Below are 21,234 nucleotides of genomic sequence, written 5' to 3' on the forward strand. Positions count from 1 at the left end.
AGTATTTTGGTCACACATTCATGGTAAATCCAATATTTGCATTGATCTATATCATATCAAATAATTCAATCAAGTTAAGATAACAATCACTGGCAAATGTACAAAAGAATGATGGTTAACGTAAGCTCTGAAACCTTATAACACCAACAATGTCCATATACACGTAAAAAAAGCATGAAAATATCTCTCACATTTGCCAAGTTTATTATTGGTTTCTAGTTAATTCCAGAATATATGACTAAATCTTGAAGTGAAAATATACCTTTGTATTGACAGCACATATGAAAATAACCCTCCTGCTCAACAGTATGCAGAAATAGAATAGTCATTTGAGTTCAAATGCTATAAACCAGAAAATGTCTCGTTTAGATGATGATATACATAACTGCACAAATACAACAGGCTAGCCTACACAATGATTTCTCTTTCTGTTTAGTTTCTTTCCATCCCATTAATTTCATTCCAATAAACATGTGATGTTTCATAGCATTTCTCAGTGAAGTATTTATTATTCATTTTCAATTGAATTGAATTATTCATTTTGTTACAACTCAAGTTTTCTTTGTTTCGATTAGCTTTTTCAACTATCATAAAAACAAAATGAAAAACAATGTCAAATGTATACATTTTGGCATCCATAGCACCTTTCTATAGTAAAATGCCTATAAAGCACATTACAACATTTAAAAAAAAATATTCATACATGTACATCATTTCATGTTATGTTCATATGTAGATATGTAAACAAATTCAAAATTAATACCATTACCCCCCCCTAAAAAAATACAGTACTTCTATTGTAAATAAATTCAAATTAAATACCATTAAAAACAAGTGGAACGCCTCTGGCAGTCTCGCCTGCATTACGCAATTTAATATAGCAGCAGTGCTAACTTTGAAACCTACTATAAAATAATCATTCACAAAAACATCGTCCATATAATGACATAATACCACGTTCATTGACCATAAATGACATTTGAACGGAGACTGTCAACTACACCCATGTCCACATTTCATTCACTCTATCCATAAACTTTCAAAGTTATGATGGCACTTCAACAATTACCCCAACATGGCCTAAGTTTATTGACCTTAACTGACCTTTGACTTGGTTTTGTGACCTGAAACTCACAGGGGATGTTCAGTGATGCTTGATTACTCTTATATCCCAAGTTTTATGAACTAGATCCATAAACTTTCACAGTTAGGATGGTAATTCAACAAATACCCCCAACACGGCCAAAGTTCATTGACCTTTAATGACCTTTGACCATGGTCATGTGACCTGAAACTCGTACAGGATGTTCAGTGATACTTGATTACTCTTATGTCCAAGTTTTATGAACTAGATCAATAAACTTTCAGAGCTAGGATGGTAATTTAACATATACCCCCAACACGGCCAAAGTTCATTGACCTTAAATGACCATTGACCATAGTCATGTGACCTGAAACTCGCACAGGATATTCAATGGTACTTGATTAACCTAATGTCCAAGTTTCATGAACTAAATCCATAAATTTTCAAAGTTATGATGGTAATTCAACAAATACCCCCAAATTGGCCAAAGTTCATTGACCCTAAATGACCTTTGACCTTGGTCATGTGACCTGAAACTCAGGCAGGAAGTTCACTAATACTTGATTAACCTTATGTCCAAGTTTCATGGACTAGATCCATAAATTTTCAAAGTTATGATAGTAATTCAACAAATACCCCCAACTTGACCAAAGTTCATTGACCCTAAATGACCTTTGACCTTGGTCACGTGACCTGAAACTCGAGCAGGATGTTCACTAATACTTGATTAACCTTATGCCCAAGTTTCATGAACTAGGTCCATATACTTTCTAAGTTATGATGTCATTTCAAAAACTCAACCTTCGGTTAAGATTTTGAAAATAATTTTCCCAACATGGTCTAAGTTCATTGACCCTAAATGACCTTTGACCTTGGTCTTGTGACCTGAAACTCAGGCAGGATGTTCAGTAATACTTGATTAACCTTATGTCCAGGTTTCATGAACTAGGTCCATATACTTTCTAAGTTATGATGTCATTTCAAAAACTTAACCTTAGGTTAAGATTTGATGTTGACGCCGTCGCCGCCGCCGTCGGAAAAGCGGCGCCTATAGTCTCGCTCTGCTATGCAGGCGAGACAAAAACCACAAACACTAATCCTGATTTACAATAATTATTGAGATTATCAGAGAGAAAATAAATAAGTCTTTTTTTAATAGTTGATTTGTTTTGTTTTCTGTTTTTTTTAATACTAATTTGAATGAATGGATTAAAAGACTATTTCAAATACAAAGTTTGCTCTCTATTAAAGTTTTGCTTTAAATAGAACTTATACTCACTACAGTACATACACTGGATACAAATAAAAAGTAACAAACCGGGCGTTGTGGCGTGCGCCTGTAATCCAAGCTATGTGCGGAAGTTACAAATTGATGCAGAGGTTCGAGCCCTGGTCACGTCTTTCGGATGGTGACGTTAAAGGTCGGTCCCAGGCGTAAATAATCATATCTGATTGATACACGTCTGACAAAACCCAAATACACACACAAGGAATTTTTTTCACTATTTTCAAAGTACTTTCCCACTATATTCCTTACCAAACTAAAATAAAAATTTATTAAAGTTGGTGTATTACATTTGTAGTATGTCACATTGCATAAAACCTTATCAAATTTTAAATCAGTATCCTGTTTTATTAATGAGTATATCGGATCCTACCAGCAATTCATTCCAATACTCTTGAAGTTTGTGTGAAATGCAGGTATGTTGTCACATCAACAAAAGCTGATTAAAGTAACATAAATTTTCATCAATTTTTTTTTATTGTAAAGTGTGCTTTCAAGATTATTACTCTAAAGGATACTTGGTTTCACATGGCCCTATTAGATTGATTTTCTTTCAAGTCTGTCCCTTTACATTGTATTCTTAACTACATGTACATGTAGTCTGGAATGACATTTTACATATTTCAATATTTATTTAAACCTATCCAATACATACTATCATTGATGCTTATATCCACTCCTCATCATAATCATCAATCACAAACTGTAATTCAATCATTTTTTATTTACCTAAATTAATATTACAATAAAACACATTATCTTATCTGCACCAGTATATTGCAAATTTGGAAGTTAAATCTGAAAACAAAGTTTAGAGGGATTTAATGATCATTACCTTTCTCAAATACTAAGATATTTTTTAATTCTCTTAGAAGTGTTAACAGTTTGTTTGTTTTTGTCTGTTTTTTTTTACTAATTTTCCAATCAAATTGTCAAATTTAACCGTTTAAAAAACAAATCCCCGTTTAAGAACAGTTGTTTTACAGCAAGTCATCAAAGGTACCCCTGGCTCTTCAAAGAAATATGGATTACAAAATCCTTCCTTTCCTCCATTTTAACTTTTTAATAGTTTCAGCTTTCTGCCCACATTATATTGCAGTTTAACATAGAAAGAGACAATCTTTCAACTCTTCCTGATCAGATTAGCATTGCTGTCAGCATAAGGCTGGAAGATTCTTCCTTGTGGTGGACATTTCCTTACATTTCTAAATCTCTTGACCACACAAGGAAATAATACATTCTTCTCATGCAGGTTGACTGTCACATTTCTTTTAGAATTCAACATGGAATGTCTGAAGTAAAAATTACTCTGAAAGTAAGATTTACAAAGCATGATTTAAAAAACACATTTCAAACTCAAGAGAAACAAACATGAAAGAAAATAGAGCAAGGAGTAATAGTAACCATGCATTCAAGTAAAATGTCACATTGTCTGATTTTATTTTTGCAGTACTCACCTCTTCATCTGGCATTACTGGTAGCACTGTTTCTACCTCCCCCTGAATAAAAAACAATATATATAAATCAAAATCACTATCGGTAGTATTGTTTCCACAAGTGTATTGTAGGAGGACCAGCTCAGAAATAAGTTTGACATGATAACAAGCACCCATGCCTGTAACAGGCAGTAAATGAATGATGGGTATACTTTTATAAGGGTATCATCAGATCAGGGAATCATTGTTGATCACACATGGTACCCTGTACTATTTCAATTAGGTACAGGCCTAAGTGATCTAGATTCTAGACAGTAAAAATTGATACCTGTATGGTTATGATTCTTGTTAGAATGAACAAAATGAATGTACACAAAGTGTGCAGTAGCTTAATTGCAGCTAAGATAAATAATATAATGTTATATTATGAAAGGGGTTCCAAAGGAATATCTGACAGGAACAAAAGTTTTGAAATGGGATTGTGATGCGAATTATATTATCAAATGTACAGTCTTCCATTAAAACTTACCTCAGGGGTAATTTTAACATCTATTAAGTGGATAGAGGGTGGCCTAACCATCGCATTTGATGCACGCTTCAATGTGTGCCTGACCTACAGAAGATATAAGAGAAAAAGATGTTTATCAGCTTTTACAAATTTATATGAAGAAAACTAGTAAAATAATATAAAAGCATCAAACCAAAGGTCGTGGGTTTGAGTCCACCCCAGCTGGTTGAATGAAGCTTTAATATGTTGTGTGTAAAGTCTGTCCCCTGTTACATAGATGCAGGCTATGTTACAGTGGAAAACAATCCATTCCTCGGATAGGACGTTAAATGGAGGCACCGTGTAGAGGGAAGTCATAACCTTTGCACGTTAAGAACCCACTGCACTTTTCACATAAGAGTCTGAGGAAACCCCAGTAAAGTGGTCCACCAGGGAGAGACCCGTGGGTCATAGTGATTTAGTTCCCTTTTTGCCTCCCAGGCACAGGTGATGCCAAACAAATAATAATAATAACAATGTTTAAAAGTCATAACTACATCATAAAGGAAGGGATTTGAAATGCTGAAAATTGCACCCCAAAAAATGGCTCTATGCTCACAGGAATGGTGGCAAAATATTTGTATGATACATGTATGTGCATACTGCTACATACATATCAAAGTATGATGGTCAATTTTCAATAAGTCACACAATCATCTGATTAATTTTCCTGACCACATCATAGAGGGCATGTGTACATTAACTTTTAGGTCGTCAGAGCTTAAATTCTTTGAATATGGTAAGATCTAATCCTGATTAACTTTATAAATATATATATATTTTTTTTTAATAGAGAGAACATGAGACTCACAAATTTCTTCAAACCAGACGCTAATGGAGACATACTGTACTAACAACGGAGATTCAACTGTCATAGAACAAGTAGGCCTATAAGAAGTACTTCAGTCTCCATGCACAGACAAAGATGAAATGAAACAATTCCTCTAAATTTGTGAAGCGGAAAGTTACTTCAACTACATTCTTTTAAGATAATACTGATCAGATCCTCCTTCAGCAAACTCCATATACTGTCATACAGATACATATGAATTGTATCTGAACGCTATCTCAATATTCTGTTTCCATGGTAATAAGGAAACACCCATTTCTTATAGCAGAACATCACAAACGCCCACCTCAAACACACATCCAAACAAAGAGAGATTGGACCATGCTTGTACATATCAAGCAGTAGACAATTTCCTGACTATATAGTATTTACTGAAAATAAACATCTTTCATATAATGCTGCCATGGAAATGATTGAGGACCTTTTGATTGTATTCATGATGTTTATATGATTCTTGGGATTTGTGAATGGTCTTGTTGTCTTTGTAATTAAAAAAAAATAATGGATTACTTGGATCTTGCTCTCTCTTTTACCATTTCTTTCTCTTTCTCTCTCTTTCTTCCCCCTATCATCCTCCCCTTTCTCCCTCCCCCTCCACTTCTCTCATTTTCTCTCAATTTCTCTCACTATAACTGTCTTCCTCTCAATTATAATAAAAAGACCATAACTTATTCTTTCTTGACAAATCGTAAATTGAACTGCAGAATCAATGTCTTTGCAGTGTTTGCACTCTATATTAAACAAGCAATGATTGATAATTTATCAGATGGTGATGTCTGTGTAAATACTTTAAATTACTTAAAATTTGACTTCTGAACAGATGCCCTGGTTTCTCTAACTGCACAGTTACCACACTGTCAGGATTCAAATATAAAAAAAAAACCAGAGGAAGTTCAGATGACTTTAATACCAAGGAGTAAATATTGTCACCAAGATTATGATGATCTTATTTTGAAAGTGCAGTGACACAGCTATCTAAGTTTGATAAATTGAGAACATGTTATTAGACACATATTCACAATTGTTTTAATAAAAACTTAAATATAAAAATAAGTTAAATGTTCAAAAAAACTCAAATGGAATTGAAACAGAAATCTGTGGTGTTATTGTCAAAACAACTTGAGTCTCTAGTATGAAAGAAAATTCTATGCAGTATCTATCAGAAAGAGCTTGTAAGGTGGGGGAGGGGGGGGGGGGTTCAGGTCAGTATCATTATCGTCATTTTACCTGGTATTACTGTCAAACTAAAGTTGGAATAGAAATTCAAACAAAATCAGACAAAACTAAGAAATGTTAACCTGTTGACTACTGAATCCTGTAAATCCCATAGAGTTAATACAAGAACCAGATATGATCAGTTTCATAATCAAATAGTATTACATCCATGGTTTTTGTATAATTCCCTCACTATACATGCAGATGTCTGGAATTTCAGGGGGCAGTCTGGTTTCTAAACACACATTTTTTCTTCTTTTTTTTCCTTTTAGTTCTATTCACATATTTAACTCTTGCCAAATATCTATTGATTTTTATCACACATTTTTGACAAATTCTTTTCACTTCCTGTTGAATTCTATGGCCTCAGGACATGAGTATAAATATAATTTTTCACACAAATCAAAGTCTTATTAAAGCAGATAAAGCTAGGAGTAAAACATTTGCCTTGCTTGAAAAAACTTGACATTTTTTCGTTACAGAATCATTAAACTTGAGAGATATATTTCTGTATACTGTTTACAGAAATTATCCAGTATAGTTAATGTGGTTATATCCACATATTTCTAAGTGGAATCACACTTGATGATGTATTCACAAACCTAATTTCCCAAGTTCCAATCACCAAAATAAAATCACTCACATTATGATAAACAGTGATGGTGAGCATGAAAAAATATGACAATACAACAGACTAAGATTATAATTTCCAGAATTTCTTACAGATTCCAAAAGTGATGTTGCCATGAATCAGACCATAATTCATCTAATCAAAGACCTACATGTACATACATGTACAACTTCTGACTTGTAAGTCTAAGCTTCCATTACATACACATGGCAATGAAAAAATAAATAAAAGCTGGTCCACTATTAAAGCAAAATATGAAATTACCAGTGATTGCTCCTAAAAATGAAGAAAATGTTATGAATCACAACTTCAGCTTTAAAAGTGATCATTGTTAAATACTTCACTTCCACTCACAATGTCAAGCTTCTATTGATACGGTGGTACAATTCTAATGTCGTTCAGATGTGATGTATTGGTGCACAACACATGTGGAAATTAAATGCAACAAAGCTCATGTAACAAGTAGGAGATACAAAAAACAATTATTTTGACATCATGATCAATATACTCACCATGGCCTTTCTCTATAGTTGTGCTCTTCAATAAAATGGAGAAAATATTGCATTTGCAAGTACAAAATGGTACTTCAGAAATCAGAGAAAAAATTGTGTACCAAGAATAGATTTGTACAAAGACCTTGACCAAAACCTTGTTCAAAGCTGTCAATCATAGAATGATAATGGAATGATACTCCGCTTCTGATCTCCAAAAGTATATTGTTTCAAATCTACAGTATGAGATAAGGACAATCTTGTATCAAATCCATGTTATTTGGACCTCCAATTCGATGCTCTTGGATTATGTCTCTTTACTGAGCATGAAACTATGTCAACTTTGACTGAAGAATGATATCAAGAAGAAAATTAAGGTTCCTATAAGATAGTTCAAATCATTAGGTCTTTTGCCAAAATATCATGTCGAGTGAAACCAGTCATTGATAACAGATATATCTCTTTGTTTTTGGTAGACGATTATAATGTATGTACAGCTTTTTACTAGAACATCACATATTGATCACACATAGGTTCAATGATAGGTTTACTATCTTCTAATTCCAGACCTGTCCCACATCTTGAAGTTTGCACCGATTGAAGACTATTTCTCTTAACAGATATTCTGGGTTTCTTGTCTCAACTGAAATGCTCACAATGCTTGAAATTATCCTGTATCTAGATCAGTTGCATCCTGTTGAATTGCTATTATGATAAAGATTTTCTGCTCTCCAGATTAATTTTTCCTCTTGTCTGCAATTAACTGCCAGAGAAATCTTCTAAATGCATCAGATTCCTGTTTGCCTTGCAATCAAACCATTTGTCAATGAATGTTCAAATCAACTACTTAGGTCAACAGATAGATAACAATCTGTGGTCACCCTAAAATAGCTTCCAACTTCAGCCAGTCTCATCAGCATGGGTAGTATCTTTCAGAAGAATCTAGAATTTGCAAACAACTGCATCTACCTTGAGGAATTCCTCTCAAATGTCTATTTGCATTTCTACTATAGATGATGACGCAGCTGATCATTTTGAGAATGCAAATGTAAAACGTCATAAGGGCATTTTCACGGTAACTGACATTACACGGCACAATGTTTTCACACCTTTCATTGTGTGTATCTCTAAAACAACAAATGATGGGAGTTTGCTTTTGATAGAGATAATAAAGTGAACCTTGCTGTATACTCTGATACTAAGTTTTTCTATGTAACCACATTTTTTTACGCATCAGCAAGCAAAAATGTATCGGTAACTGACGTTACGAAAAAGGACATGCAATTTCAGGGTGTTCATTGAAATTGAAATATCTCATGTCCCTGAGTAGATAGAGTAATAATTTGAATATGTAAATATACCTCCGTTACTAGGTTAAGATGTGTCAAAATATTAGACAATTCGTTTTTGTCTTTTGGGGGCTATGATAATTTTTCCGCAACCATGCTGGTAACTGACATTACGGTAATGGAAGTCAAATGTGTGGAATCATTGCATTGTATCTTCTGTGCAGGGCTTCACATGGAAGTGAGCTTGGTGTGGAAGTATACCTGAGTTTCTAGGAACATTTCAATGAAAAACATTTTTCTTTTTCTTAATTCCTTTCTTTGATTTGAACATTTTTATCATTTCTTGTCGGTAACTGACAATACACATAACATTTACCAGTGCTATATGATTTTCAAAGGCCTAATTTTCTTGGTACTTATATGTGAGGCTTTTTTAAATCATAAAAGTTTCATAATACTTCACATTTTTAATTATCAAAAGAAAAGAAATGTATGTTTTACTTACTCGGGGGGGGGGGGGGGGGTCATAGCAGCTACATGTTTTCCTATAGTAATTTAATATTGCATTGACTGTACACATGGATTTTTCTGACTATACACCCATAATATATTCATCAGTTTTATATTGACTTTTTAAACCTTTTCCTTCACCAACCTCCCCCTCTCCTCAAAAAAGGCAAAATGAACAAGGGTCTCCTCCCCTAGGCTACACGTACCCCTCCCCTGAATCTCATGCAGCCATGTAGTTTTATTGATTTCTATTCTGGTCAGTGCAAGCAATGCTTGTTCATATCTGTCAGATTTCTATTCTCTTCATAATTTGTTTAATCATTTTCTTTGCTAATTTCTCTTTTAAGCTGTCAACAAAAAATAAACTCCAGCTTCTAAACTGAACTATTTGTAAATTAAAAAAAAAAACACAGTTTTAGTAGATCCATGCAACATTGATCAGAACTGTCAAATCACTTTTCATCTATACTTGTGAACCAAAAACTAAAATTGTATCACACACCCACACTACTAACGGGCATAAAAACCAGGAATTTGCTTTTAGCGAGGCAATGCTCAAAAGAATCCTAGAAACTAAAAAAGGGACCCTGGAAATCCCCTTCATCACAATGTTAAGCTTAAAAAATATTGCAGATTTAGGCAATACATGTACAATAGCAAGCTCCTTCTGGTGTGACTTTTAAAGTGAAAGACTTGAATAACAAGTATACAATATTTCTTCACCATAAAATTGACTACATATTTGCATTTCAATATTGGTAACCAACGTTTTATCATGGTAACTGACATTACATATCGGTATTAAACTGACATTACATTTTCCACTCGGTAACTGACATTACATATATTCAATGGTACCCTATGGCTTCATTGTTAATTGGTAATATTTAATTTTGGTGTAGAAGGGAGGGGTGTTACCTAGAGAGGAAATCTATCAAGTTTCATATAATATATCCTCTTTTCCAGGAAATGAGAAAAAAAAGTTCATGTTTTCGGTAACTGACATTACATACCATATCACATATTTCATCAATGTTTTTTTTATCAGATGAATGAATTACTGGTGTTTCTTTCTGTGGGATTTTAAAAAGTGTTATAATAGCAAGCTAAATCACAGGCGAAAACATCATGATCAAACCTGTTCTTTAAAAATCTGTCAAAACAAATTATGTATCAATATACTATTTTCAACACTAATTTGTATCCATACTTTGGCAGCCATTTTGAAATAAAAAATGGCTGCCAGAGTCGGAAAAAAATTTTGTCTCAGAAACTTCAGGTCTTGTATTATTAAAAAACATAAAGCATTTGACATGAATATCAACTTCATTTTTTTGCCTCTGTGTCCATCTGTGGTGAAAATGCCCATAAGATCTTTAGGGTTGAGTATAAAGTTGACTTGCTGTGAAATGATATCAATACTCATTAGTTTGCCATCCAATGTGTTCTACACTTTGGCCCCTTTGCATCAGCATTTCTCTTAAAGAAGAAGTTTAATTAATTATATTCATTATGGACACAGGCATTTGAATACCCTAAGAGATCCAGGTGGGTGTTTCATAAAGCTGTTCGTAAGTTACGAGCGACTTTAAGAACGACTAGTGATCCTTTCTTGTGGTAAATGGTATACACAAAAACGTTCATTGGTGAGGGTTTTGCGCATAAGAAAGGATCACTAGTCGTTCTTAAAGTCGCTCTCAATTTACGAACAGCTTTATGAAACACCCACCAGGGGTGTATCATAAATAGCTACATTTCATTTTAAGTTTAATAAAAAAAAAAAAAAATAGAATTTAATTGGTCTAGTCATGCATCTTTCATAAAATAACATGAGCTGCTTGTGAATCACCAATCCCAGTAAATAAAGATGTATCTTCAAGATAAAAAGACACTTCTGAAGACAATGTCCATTTGGTCCAAACAGAACCTGTGAAATCTTGACCACTACAAACAAAAAAGTTTTTGATCCATCCTGTCTTAATTGCATCATTCAATGGTCATTTACGACGCATCTATTTATCTAAGGTGGTACAATAGGGTTGTAAAGACAAATCAAATAGTCTCAGATCATCTTGACAGCATGCATGGTTGCAGTGTACACCTACATAAATCCCAATGCATTGCTATCTTTGAAACAAATCCAACCATATATTCAAGATTTCAAGAAACATTGAGTATTGCCACAAATAGGTTCAATCTCTGATTCTGTTTCAAACAATGAAATTAATTTACTTCTTTATAGGCCTACTCCAATTTTTTTCTATTGTGTTTATATTTCTAAAACTGTAAAGTAAATTGGAATTTTTCCAAGTTACATGTATTTATTGTGCTAATTGAATTGAAGCATGTTTGTTTTGTTTGTTCAGTTTTATTTTTATACTTTCAGCTGTATAAAGAGACTTTCAAGTTGTCATCCATTTCAATTTGATTATCCTCTATCATTCCTTTCCTACATATTTATTCACATGTGTTTATTGATTACATTCTCACATCAGATTCTTTTGTTCAACATTCTTATCTTGTAATTACTCTTCATCAACTCATCTCAATTAAGTTTTTTTTATCATAAATTGGATTATTAGACTATCAAATCATTTTGATAATTTTTTCAATGTCTTTATTCCTAATAATGATCCAATTATTTAAACAATTTATGTGTTCTGTGCAAAAGTGAACTAATCACTATACTACCAGCAAAATGGTACCATTATTGATTTCTATGCCTTTTGAGTTTGTTCCTTTTAGTTTTTAGACAGTCTGATTTATTTGAGCTGATTTCCCCCCCTTCCTTTCAAAATATATTTTTTATTAACTCTGGTTTAATCTTAATCACCAACATTGTTGCCATCTTCATCATTATAATCATAATCTTCACTATATCAATCAGAGGGAAATGTGTTATATTTTCAGCCATGGCAGGTTTTCTTTAAGCAAGAAATTTACCCACATTGTGCTGCACTAAACCCAGGTGAGATGAATTACCCGGCAGGATTAATTCCTTGAATGCACAAAGCGCCTACATGTATAGCAGCTTGAGCTAGGCCTGCTGGGGTAATATGTAGCAGTAGTGTATGCAAGGTGTGTGTGGGGGGGGGGGGGTTGTTACAGGGGTTCAGACCCCTCTTAAATTTTTTTGATACCCAACCCGCTCCCCCACAAATTTTTTTTTTGAGACCTTTCTTTTTTTTTTGCTCGTCAAACTTTTTTGAGGTACGATAAGAGTAGACGTAAAATTTGTGATGAAGTCCTTTTTTTTTTGCTTGTCAATTTTTTTTTGGTAGGTAACTACCTAAATTGGTGGTGAAGACCTTTCTTTTTTGGGGGGTGTCATCATTTCATTCAGCTTTAACCCCCCCCCCCCTTTAAAAATCCCGCGCATGCTACTGATATGTAGTGTGCCAACAATTAGGCAACTACGGTACCTTGTAAATGCTATTTTAGTAAATCATCCTCATCATTACGATTATCATCATTATCATACTGAATGATCAAATCATCACATTAACAATTTAATCCATAATGTGTATGGTGTTCATGACAACTAAATCACATTTTTAAGAGTATAATTTACAAAATAGTCCAGTGATTCCTACTCTGCATTCCAATAAATTTCAATACATTCAAGGAGTAAGACTCAACCACACATAAAAGATAACAACTTTATATCAGAATTAAACATTTATCCTGATAATAAAGGATTGATTCAAACAAAAGAAAGAGCATCTCGGATTAATTCTAATTGGATGTCAATTAAAAGGGATTAAAGAGATAAAGAGAACACCTCTTGAAGTTGGAGAATAAACACTAAAGCATATAAATGCTGTTGTGCATTATTTCACACATGCACAAAGTACATGTAAGAAGCGTAGACCTACATGTACGTACTTGTATACTACACAGTGTTAATTTGAAATAAACTAGTAGCATCTATGGAAAAATTGTCATTTATAGTCTAACATGTAAAGAAAGTTGCCTATATGTTGCACTGTGTAGAACTCTGAAGAATTTCAAAACAAATAGAAGCTCAACTATGAAATCAGAAAAAAAAGTTACATAATGCAAATTTAATAATATATATTAATATATACAAAAATAGGAAAGAGGGAACAAAAACACTTACATGATGTATGCCATCAAATACATGGAGATCCATTCCAAAATCAAATGACTACAAACGACGGAACTTCATGTTTATATACAAACATCAATTTTCCCAGAATGCAAATTACAATTTTCACTACTCTTGACAATCTTGAACAAACTATGTGTGGTATACCAGTACTTCTAGTAAGTGGTTTTCTGAGAACACATCCGGTGAGTGACTGTCTGGACTTGCAAGCAGTATCGGGTTCAAACCCTAAATTTTGGCAAATAATGCAAAACAAAGCATGCTAAAATGTACCACTTATATTAAAGAAATCTGACTTTCACGTTTAGTGAGACGCGTCTAACAAAAAATCTGATGCTATAGCGTTGTGTGTTAGCGTGCCTCACCACTGTATTCAGTGCAGGTGTGAATGCAGTTGGAAAACACTCCGTCCATCGGAAAGGACGCAAATGTTGGTCCTGTGTGTAGGAGAGTCACAACCTATGCACGTTAAAACCAATACACTATTCGTCAAAGAGTAGGGTGTTCACCCGGTGTATTGCACCTGCTGGTCCCGGCAAAATTCAGGTCAAGTCAATCTTGATGTTCATATGCCATAATAATCAATATAATGATTGTGGGCATTAACGGAAAGACAAGAAGACAAGATAATGAAACTCAGTCTCTGATTCCATCCCAAAATAAAAACCAGGCTCTGTGCTTGACCAAGTACAGTAGCTGTGATACTTTCTAATTTGTGTTTTAACTGTACTTTTTAAGGTGTACATGTACACTTTGAATGGTTGTTCATTCAACTATGGAAATGCTTGCAAAGGGCAAAACCATCACAATTGCCAACTACATCACAATAGACCTAAATACTCCTCCATTGTCCATTTTGTGAAAGGATTTCTCCTTTTAATAGAATGGCAGTATTCAAGTTACATACATTTGTAAGAAGAAAGCTTAATTTTAACAGGGGGGGGGGGGGTAATTGTCCTATAATGCTTATAAATTCAAGGTCAAGTTCACCCCAGAAAATTGTTGGATGGAAATGGAGAAAAATTAAACAAGCATAACGCTGAAAATTTCATCAAAAATGGATGTAAAATAAGAAAGTTTTGACATTTTTAAGTTTCGCTTATTTTACACAAAACAGTTAGGCCTATACGCACAACTCAGAAATATGCAAATGAGAGTAGATGATGTCCCTCACTCACTAATTCTTGTGTTTTTTATTTGAATTATGCAATATTTCAATTTCTAAAGATTTGACATGGACCAACTTGACTTATTCATAAACTGTTAAAATAATGGTCATTCCACATATTCAGGGAGGAATAAAATTTGTTTCACATGCCTATGAGAAGAAACTTAGAATATTTCATATTTCATTATAATAAAATACAAAGATATAGTGAGTGGGTGACGTCATCAGTCTGCTCATTTGCATACCGACCAGGATGTGCATATAACTGTTTTGTGAAATTAAGCAAAACTGTAACTTTCTTATTTTACATCCGATTTTGATGAAATTTTAGATTTTTCTCCTATTTTTCAAATCAACTGTTTATTGGGGGAATTGTCCTTTCAGTTACATGTATGTAGAGCATGAGAGACAAACTATTAACTCCCATCATCTCTGTTCCAGGGGCCCGTTTCTCAACACCGTCATAAGTCTAACTTCTTGACTAAATCGGAGATAGTGAGCTACTTGTCCGCTAACCGTTTCACGAAGCCCTCTTTACCAAGATCGGGTACAACAACCTCACTAAATATTTATGACACCTCCGAACCTGTCATAACTTCTTTCTTAATGACGTAGTGGCATTACGTGGGTAGACTATGACATGCGAAAGTGCCTAGAAATTTAAAAATTATAATCTTACGTAATCAATCATAGAGGTTGAAATTACATCACAAAATAAGTGGGTTAATGCATTCAATGATAATTGTAATACAAAGAAACTATAAAAACTGTTGGTTAATGCCACAAAACCATTCATTTTGAAATAGTAAAACGATTTAATCGATAAAGATTCTACCACGTCAGGCCATCCATAACTGAACTCGTATTTTTTTGTTTTCAGACCCCTATTAACAGTTGGATGAATTCTATCTTTACTTTAAGCATATAATTTGTCCAATATCGTATCTTTCGGTATCAATGATTAAAAATGTTTTGTTAAACTATATTTTGATGACGTTTGGAATCGTAAAAGTCCGTATAATTTTCATCATTTTACAAAGAAAACCGTTATGGTTTACTTTTGTAAACTATTAAAATTGGGTATCCCGGGGGTACCCATCTCAACGTCCACAAGTGATTTTTTAGTCATGATATTAAATATTCATAATTTAATATATTCTCTGCAATTGAATGCTCCAGTCTTCATGGTCTAAGTATGTATAATGCATAATTCACCTGTACTATTATTTTGAAAAGATTTATTTCCCAATTCATCTTAATATTTCCAATTTTGTCATAATTTTTCTTGTTGAAAATTATGCTATTTTGTGACTAAGGCTACGTCTCGTCAGCTCTTTTTACAGATAGTATCGATATCAAGGTATTCTAGTTAGGAAGCCTTTCGAGAAACAGGTTTAGTAAGATTGGAACTAACTCCGTGGTTGGTGGATAAAGATATGACTAACTTGTCCATGTGTTGAGAAACGGGCCCCTGGAAGATAAGAAAAAAGTATGGTCTATTCTTTTAAACAGACTGTTCTAATCCTTGTTTAAGGAAATGGAAACCCATCTCCGAAGCTACATACTGATATTGCACTCCGTACAGATAAACTGAAATTTTTTGTTTATTATTTGTTGTAACTTGAAGCAGTTTTATATATCTATTAAAAAAAAAGCTATATGGCCTTATGGGCAATTATTATATTCATGTTACAACATTCAAAATAACATTACATACATGTAGGCAATAACAAGAAAATCAAAATATGAAATATTCAAATCACTGAATCAAATGAGACATTGAAAAAAGAGAAAGGCTTACAGCACATACTGCACAGTATCATATGTCAAGCAGTTTATTTAGTTTTTCACATTTCACACAAAATTTTGTTCTCATATATATAGTCTTTGAAAAAAGCCATGGTTCTCAGTTGGACAGTTGACATTTAGACCATGCACTAAATGTTTGAATTACAAATTTTTATTTATTAACAAATGTGATATTTTCTTCTTGCTTCATATTCATTCTAATTTTTTTTTTATGTTTAGTTTTTATAACAAGAATGGTTTTGAAGAAATACTTTACTTCCCATCAGCAGGCTTCTTAACAAATAACAGAGGTACAGTACATGAATATATGTTTAAGTGTAGTATTAAACAAATAAATCATAAACATATTTGATTACTGCTCCAATGGATAAGGGGCTTAAGAGAGAAAAATACAAATACATGTACTATGAAGTACACAACAAATCGGAGAGTAGTTTCTTACCTGTATTCAGCAAAATACAATTAAAATATGTACATAGTTTTAATATACTATCAGTGATCACATTATTCAAACACCCGTAACTTACTCTTTCCTTATAATCTTATCTGATTTTTTTCTCCAACCTTCACCATTCCATTTTCCTTACTTTTTCATTTTGCACAGATTATTTTTTTTATTATAAAGACAGTACTATTGCTGTTTAAAAAAAGTTTACACACAATATGACATTCAAGTTTGGGTAGTATTCTTTCATTGGAATGCAAAAATGTAATCATTTCACATCAATCCAACTGTGAATGTGACCAAGGCTTTCTTTAGACCAGGAGCTACAATCTCGACACAATAGGTTGTTCTGCTGAACTACGTTGGCTAAACTCACCAGAACATGTCTCTGGGGATGATAGGAAAATTAAAAAAATTGTTAATAAATCCCCAGAAAATACAATTATTTCTGACTAGGCTTTGGATTCAAGAGGGAGGGGGGGGGGGGTAGAGAAACGCATAGTAAGTATGTTGGGGGGGGGGGGGTGGCTGAGAATAAGTGCTACTGCTATCTTGTTCTAACTTTTATTTATTTCTAGCCAGACTAGCACCCATTTCTTTAGAATACAAGCCATCTAACCCCCCCCCCCTCTCTCTTACACCCCTTGTCATAGGAAGATGTGAATGTATAGTATGCTTGTATGTTAATTCTCATTTCTTTTAATTGTTATCTCATTTAACTCAAATGAATCTGGTATTTATATTGTGGGCAGTTCTTGCATCCAGATATGCACACTATGCATATCTACAATTTTGCATTAAAGGATTTTGGGCCCTACATTGCATCCATTGTTGAACTACATATAGGCAGGTAGGATGTGTGTAAATCCATAAGGCACTAGACATATAGGAGTAACATTAAAATTGGTCATTACATAACACATATGTATATTTCATGCATTTCTTTGTGATAAAGTGAGTGTACAGATGTTAAAGAAAAGCCAGGAAGGTAATTTAAAAAGAAACCTTCATGTGTCATATAATACACTGAAGGGATTCAAGGGAAGGGTAACTTACCAACAGAGGGAGACATACAACTATTCCTTTAATGCTTTTATTTGTTGGAATCCCATTTTCATAAAAATTTCAATTCTTGGCCCATATTCTCAAAAGCTGCCAAACTTCAAGCTGCGGCAAATTGACTGCTTCAGACTGAGTCTACATTACCTTGGTATTACTTCATAAGACCATTTTAAATGAGCCCTTATATTTACAGTGGTGCTCAAAAGTTAGTGAACCCCACCAGAAATTGTACATATTTAAAGTTCTGTCATGTTTTAGATATATGTAATTGCGAAGTCAGGTGATAAAATATTACATTCAATAAAGTTTGTTTCTCTGGGCTCGCCAAACATTGTAATGTTGTCTGCATTCAACACTCAGCATGAATATGAGTGCATTTTGTGATGGGGTTCACTAAATTTTGAGCACAACTGTATAACCAGCAAATTGACTTTAATAGGCACAGGCCTACAGCTTGGCCAAAAAGTATCAAGGGTATGCATGCTACCATACCATGACAACTGCAGATCATGTGTGCTAGTGTTTAGGCATAAGGCCAAACTGAAGCCCCCTAACATACTTTTTTGACTACCTTCACAAGTCATACAGTCAAGGTAATTCTCTACCCCTTTATGTTGATGCACTCCTACTGTGGTATTGTATCAATTTTGAGAATGGAGTCATATCTCTCACGATCAATACTATCAAGGTATCATGTCTAGTAAGAACAAAATTGAAAACCCTTTTATATTACCAGTACATATTATACTGGGATTATGCTGGGATTCGAACCCACGACCCTCTGTTTCAAAGTCCGGAGACTAATCCACTGGGCCACAACGCTCCACTATTATATAGTAAGAAATAAATAATAATGTTTATTTACCCATGGTAGCCACTTCTGTTATAAAATTGCTCTACCAGCAGGCCTTGCATAATATGTGATTATTATATTACCCTTCTCAAATCTAGATGTCGAGCGCCAAGCAAAATCGCAGTCCTATTTTTGTAAGTCTTTGGTATGACTCTACAGGGGATTAAACCCACAATCTCCAATTTATAAGGTGGGCAGTCTACCACTGTGTCACCATGCTGGGTGGCTTGGTGGTATATTGCCTATTTCAATTTCAATTTCAATTCATTTTCTTATAAAAATCCATACAAAAACACAACATATACAAAGTATCATATTCACAAAATTGAAAAACAACAACAACAAATACTAATAAAAATTGGATTGAATACTTATTGATAAATAAATAACATAGAAAAGCTTCCATTATATATTTTTTGATTTAATCTCTTAATTTTTTTTTTCATTTTTTTTTTTGAATTTTAAATTTTGATTATATTTAAGCTGAACCAATCACATTCATGTTATACCATTTTCAGTTCATGAACTAAACATGGTGTGAAGGTGATTTCAAGATATATAAGCTGAACAAATAACGTTCGTGTTACACGAAGGTGATTGGCTGGCGCGCGTTCGTATGCTCAAGTTGTAACCTGACACTGCAAGTTTGTCATAAACATTTTGTATTTTACAGCATATATTTCAAATATGTGGTAGGCTTATTATATTCATAATATTTTTTTGCGCCCTTTCAAACCCACCAAAAGAATTAAGTGGTAATCAAGGACGCTGTACTGTAGTTAACTTGTCTTAAGCGACGGTCGAACCATTACGAGTACCGTACTGTGGTTGACATCCGTCTGTATACTGTAAGTTAGGACAAAAAAAATCAGAAAGTGTTTAAAAAACTGGGTCTTAATTGACTAAATTATTCGCACCCATAAGTGACTGTTAACTTCACAAAACTTAAACCATTTATTTTTGGTAGCCCCTCCCCGACCCCATCTCCTAGCTTACCCAGTGATCAATGAGGGGGAGGGGCCAGAGACGAGTAGGGGTGCCAGCACCCGGCCGCAGGAATAGGGGAGGTCTGGATATTTTGTGTTATACGCTGGGATGAGTTGGGTATGGTTAGCAACCACTTTAGTGTGCAAATGATTTAATCCCCTAAATGCAAACGCAGGATTACCAAAAAACTCCTCTAAAACAGCGGATATCAATCACACTACACCCTAACCCTGGGTTACTTATAGTTACAACCCCGGGGGGGGGGGGGGCCACTTACATTGACGAGTGGATACCATGCGCGACCAAAAAAAACATGTAAAAAGGAAAAAGGATGTCTTTTTCAAGATAGGGCACGTATACGTACGTAACATAATAAGGGTGTCCAAAACACTAAAATAATGAAAAAAGGGTATATATTTTGCTAGGAAAATACGTATTTATGGTCAAATTTGCGAGGGTATAAAAAATCAAGACTAAAATATTTTAAAAAGGATGTGCTTTAATTTTGCCCAAGAAGTCAACACTACGTGTTTAGAGTAAGATTTGCGCGAGTTGGGCTGTACTAAACCCAATGATGTAGGTAAAGGTAAAACCGACGACCGACGTCTGTGACATAACATTGAAATATCGCTGTAGGCCCTACTTGTTTAGGGGTTCAATTCAGGGAATTTTCCAATAGTATTGTTTTGTTTCCAATACTTGTTTAAGCCCTTAAGGGTAGGGTTTCACACGCCAAGGGGTGCATTTTCAGAATATGGAAAATACGTGTTTAGGGTGCTTTTTGAGATCTCATGGTCGCGCATGGTATCCACTAGTAAATGGAAGTGCCCCCCCCCCCCCGGGGTTACACCCGGGCCTGAGATTGGGATGGAACCGAACGTACCGAGCACAATTCCAACACCCAGCCCCGGGCTTGCGCTGGCGGCCACACCGGCCCTAGGCCTAGCCGAGCATACGCGCGTTTGCCTTGTTTTGTTAGTCAACAAAAAAAACTTAGTTCTTAACTTTAATCGTAATCAATCACGCTGATGTTGCTGCTACTGCTAGCGTGACTGTTGCCTTCTATCCTATTCATCTCTAAAATGCAAAACAAATTTCACAAAATTTAATAAGAATGAAATCTCACCGAAAATAACCTTTATTTTAGTCACAGACTCCGCAGCGAGTTCGATCTGACGATATGGATATGCATGTGTATGTACCGAAATGTAACGAATCCCCATCCAGGCATCATAGAGAATATCTCTGTGCGAATCCCCGGCCCCGATTTAATAAGATTGTGCAATTATAACCGCATGTTGTTTATTATTAGCTAGTGTAATTTCAGTCAATTTAAAATTTGACTAACAACGAAAACGCAATTTTTAAATTATTTCCTCTTATTTCCAGAAAGTTCAGCCCTTGCCATTTCTCAAACTTTTGATTAGTTTAATTTGCTGGAGT

General features: G+C 34.2%; 1 protein-coding gene across 3 annotated transcripts in view; it reads right to left on the minus strand.

The window, feature by feature from the left end:
- Positions 1-14,226, minus strand: part of LOC129254900 (BAI1-associated protein 3-like) — a 45,379-nt gene extending 31,153 nt beyond the window's left edge. The window contains exons 1-3 of one of the 3 annotated variants that reach the window (XM_054893439.2): positions 13,459-14,226; positions 4,335-4,418; positions 3,827-3,868 (exon numbers count right to left, since the gene is read on the minus strand). In XM_054893439.2, coding sequence (XP_054749414.2) covers positions 3,827-3,868; positions 4,335-4,418; positions 13,459-13,491 — 159 coding nt within the window. In that variant the 5' untranslated portion in view covers positions 13,492-14,226. Of the gene's footprint in view, positions 1-3,826; positions 3,869-4,334; positions 4,419-7,560; positions 8,416-13,458 lie in introns of those variants that run through there. The other 2 variants (XM_064108462.1, XM_064108459.1) reach the window with 2 other exon arrangements.
- Between the last annotated feature and the right edge of the window lie 7,008 nt (positions 14,227-21,234).

Source organism: Lytechinus pictus, chromosome 2 (assembly GCF_037042905.1).
Source record: "Lytechinus pictus isolate F3 Inbred chromosome 2, Lp3.0, whole genome shotgun sequence".
Taxonomy (NCBI): Eukaryota; Metazoa; Echinodermata; class Echinoidea; order Temnopleuroida; family Toxopneustidae; genus Lytechinus; species Lytechinus pictus.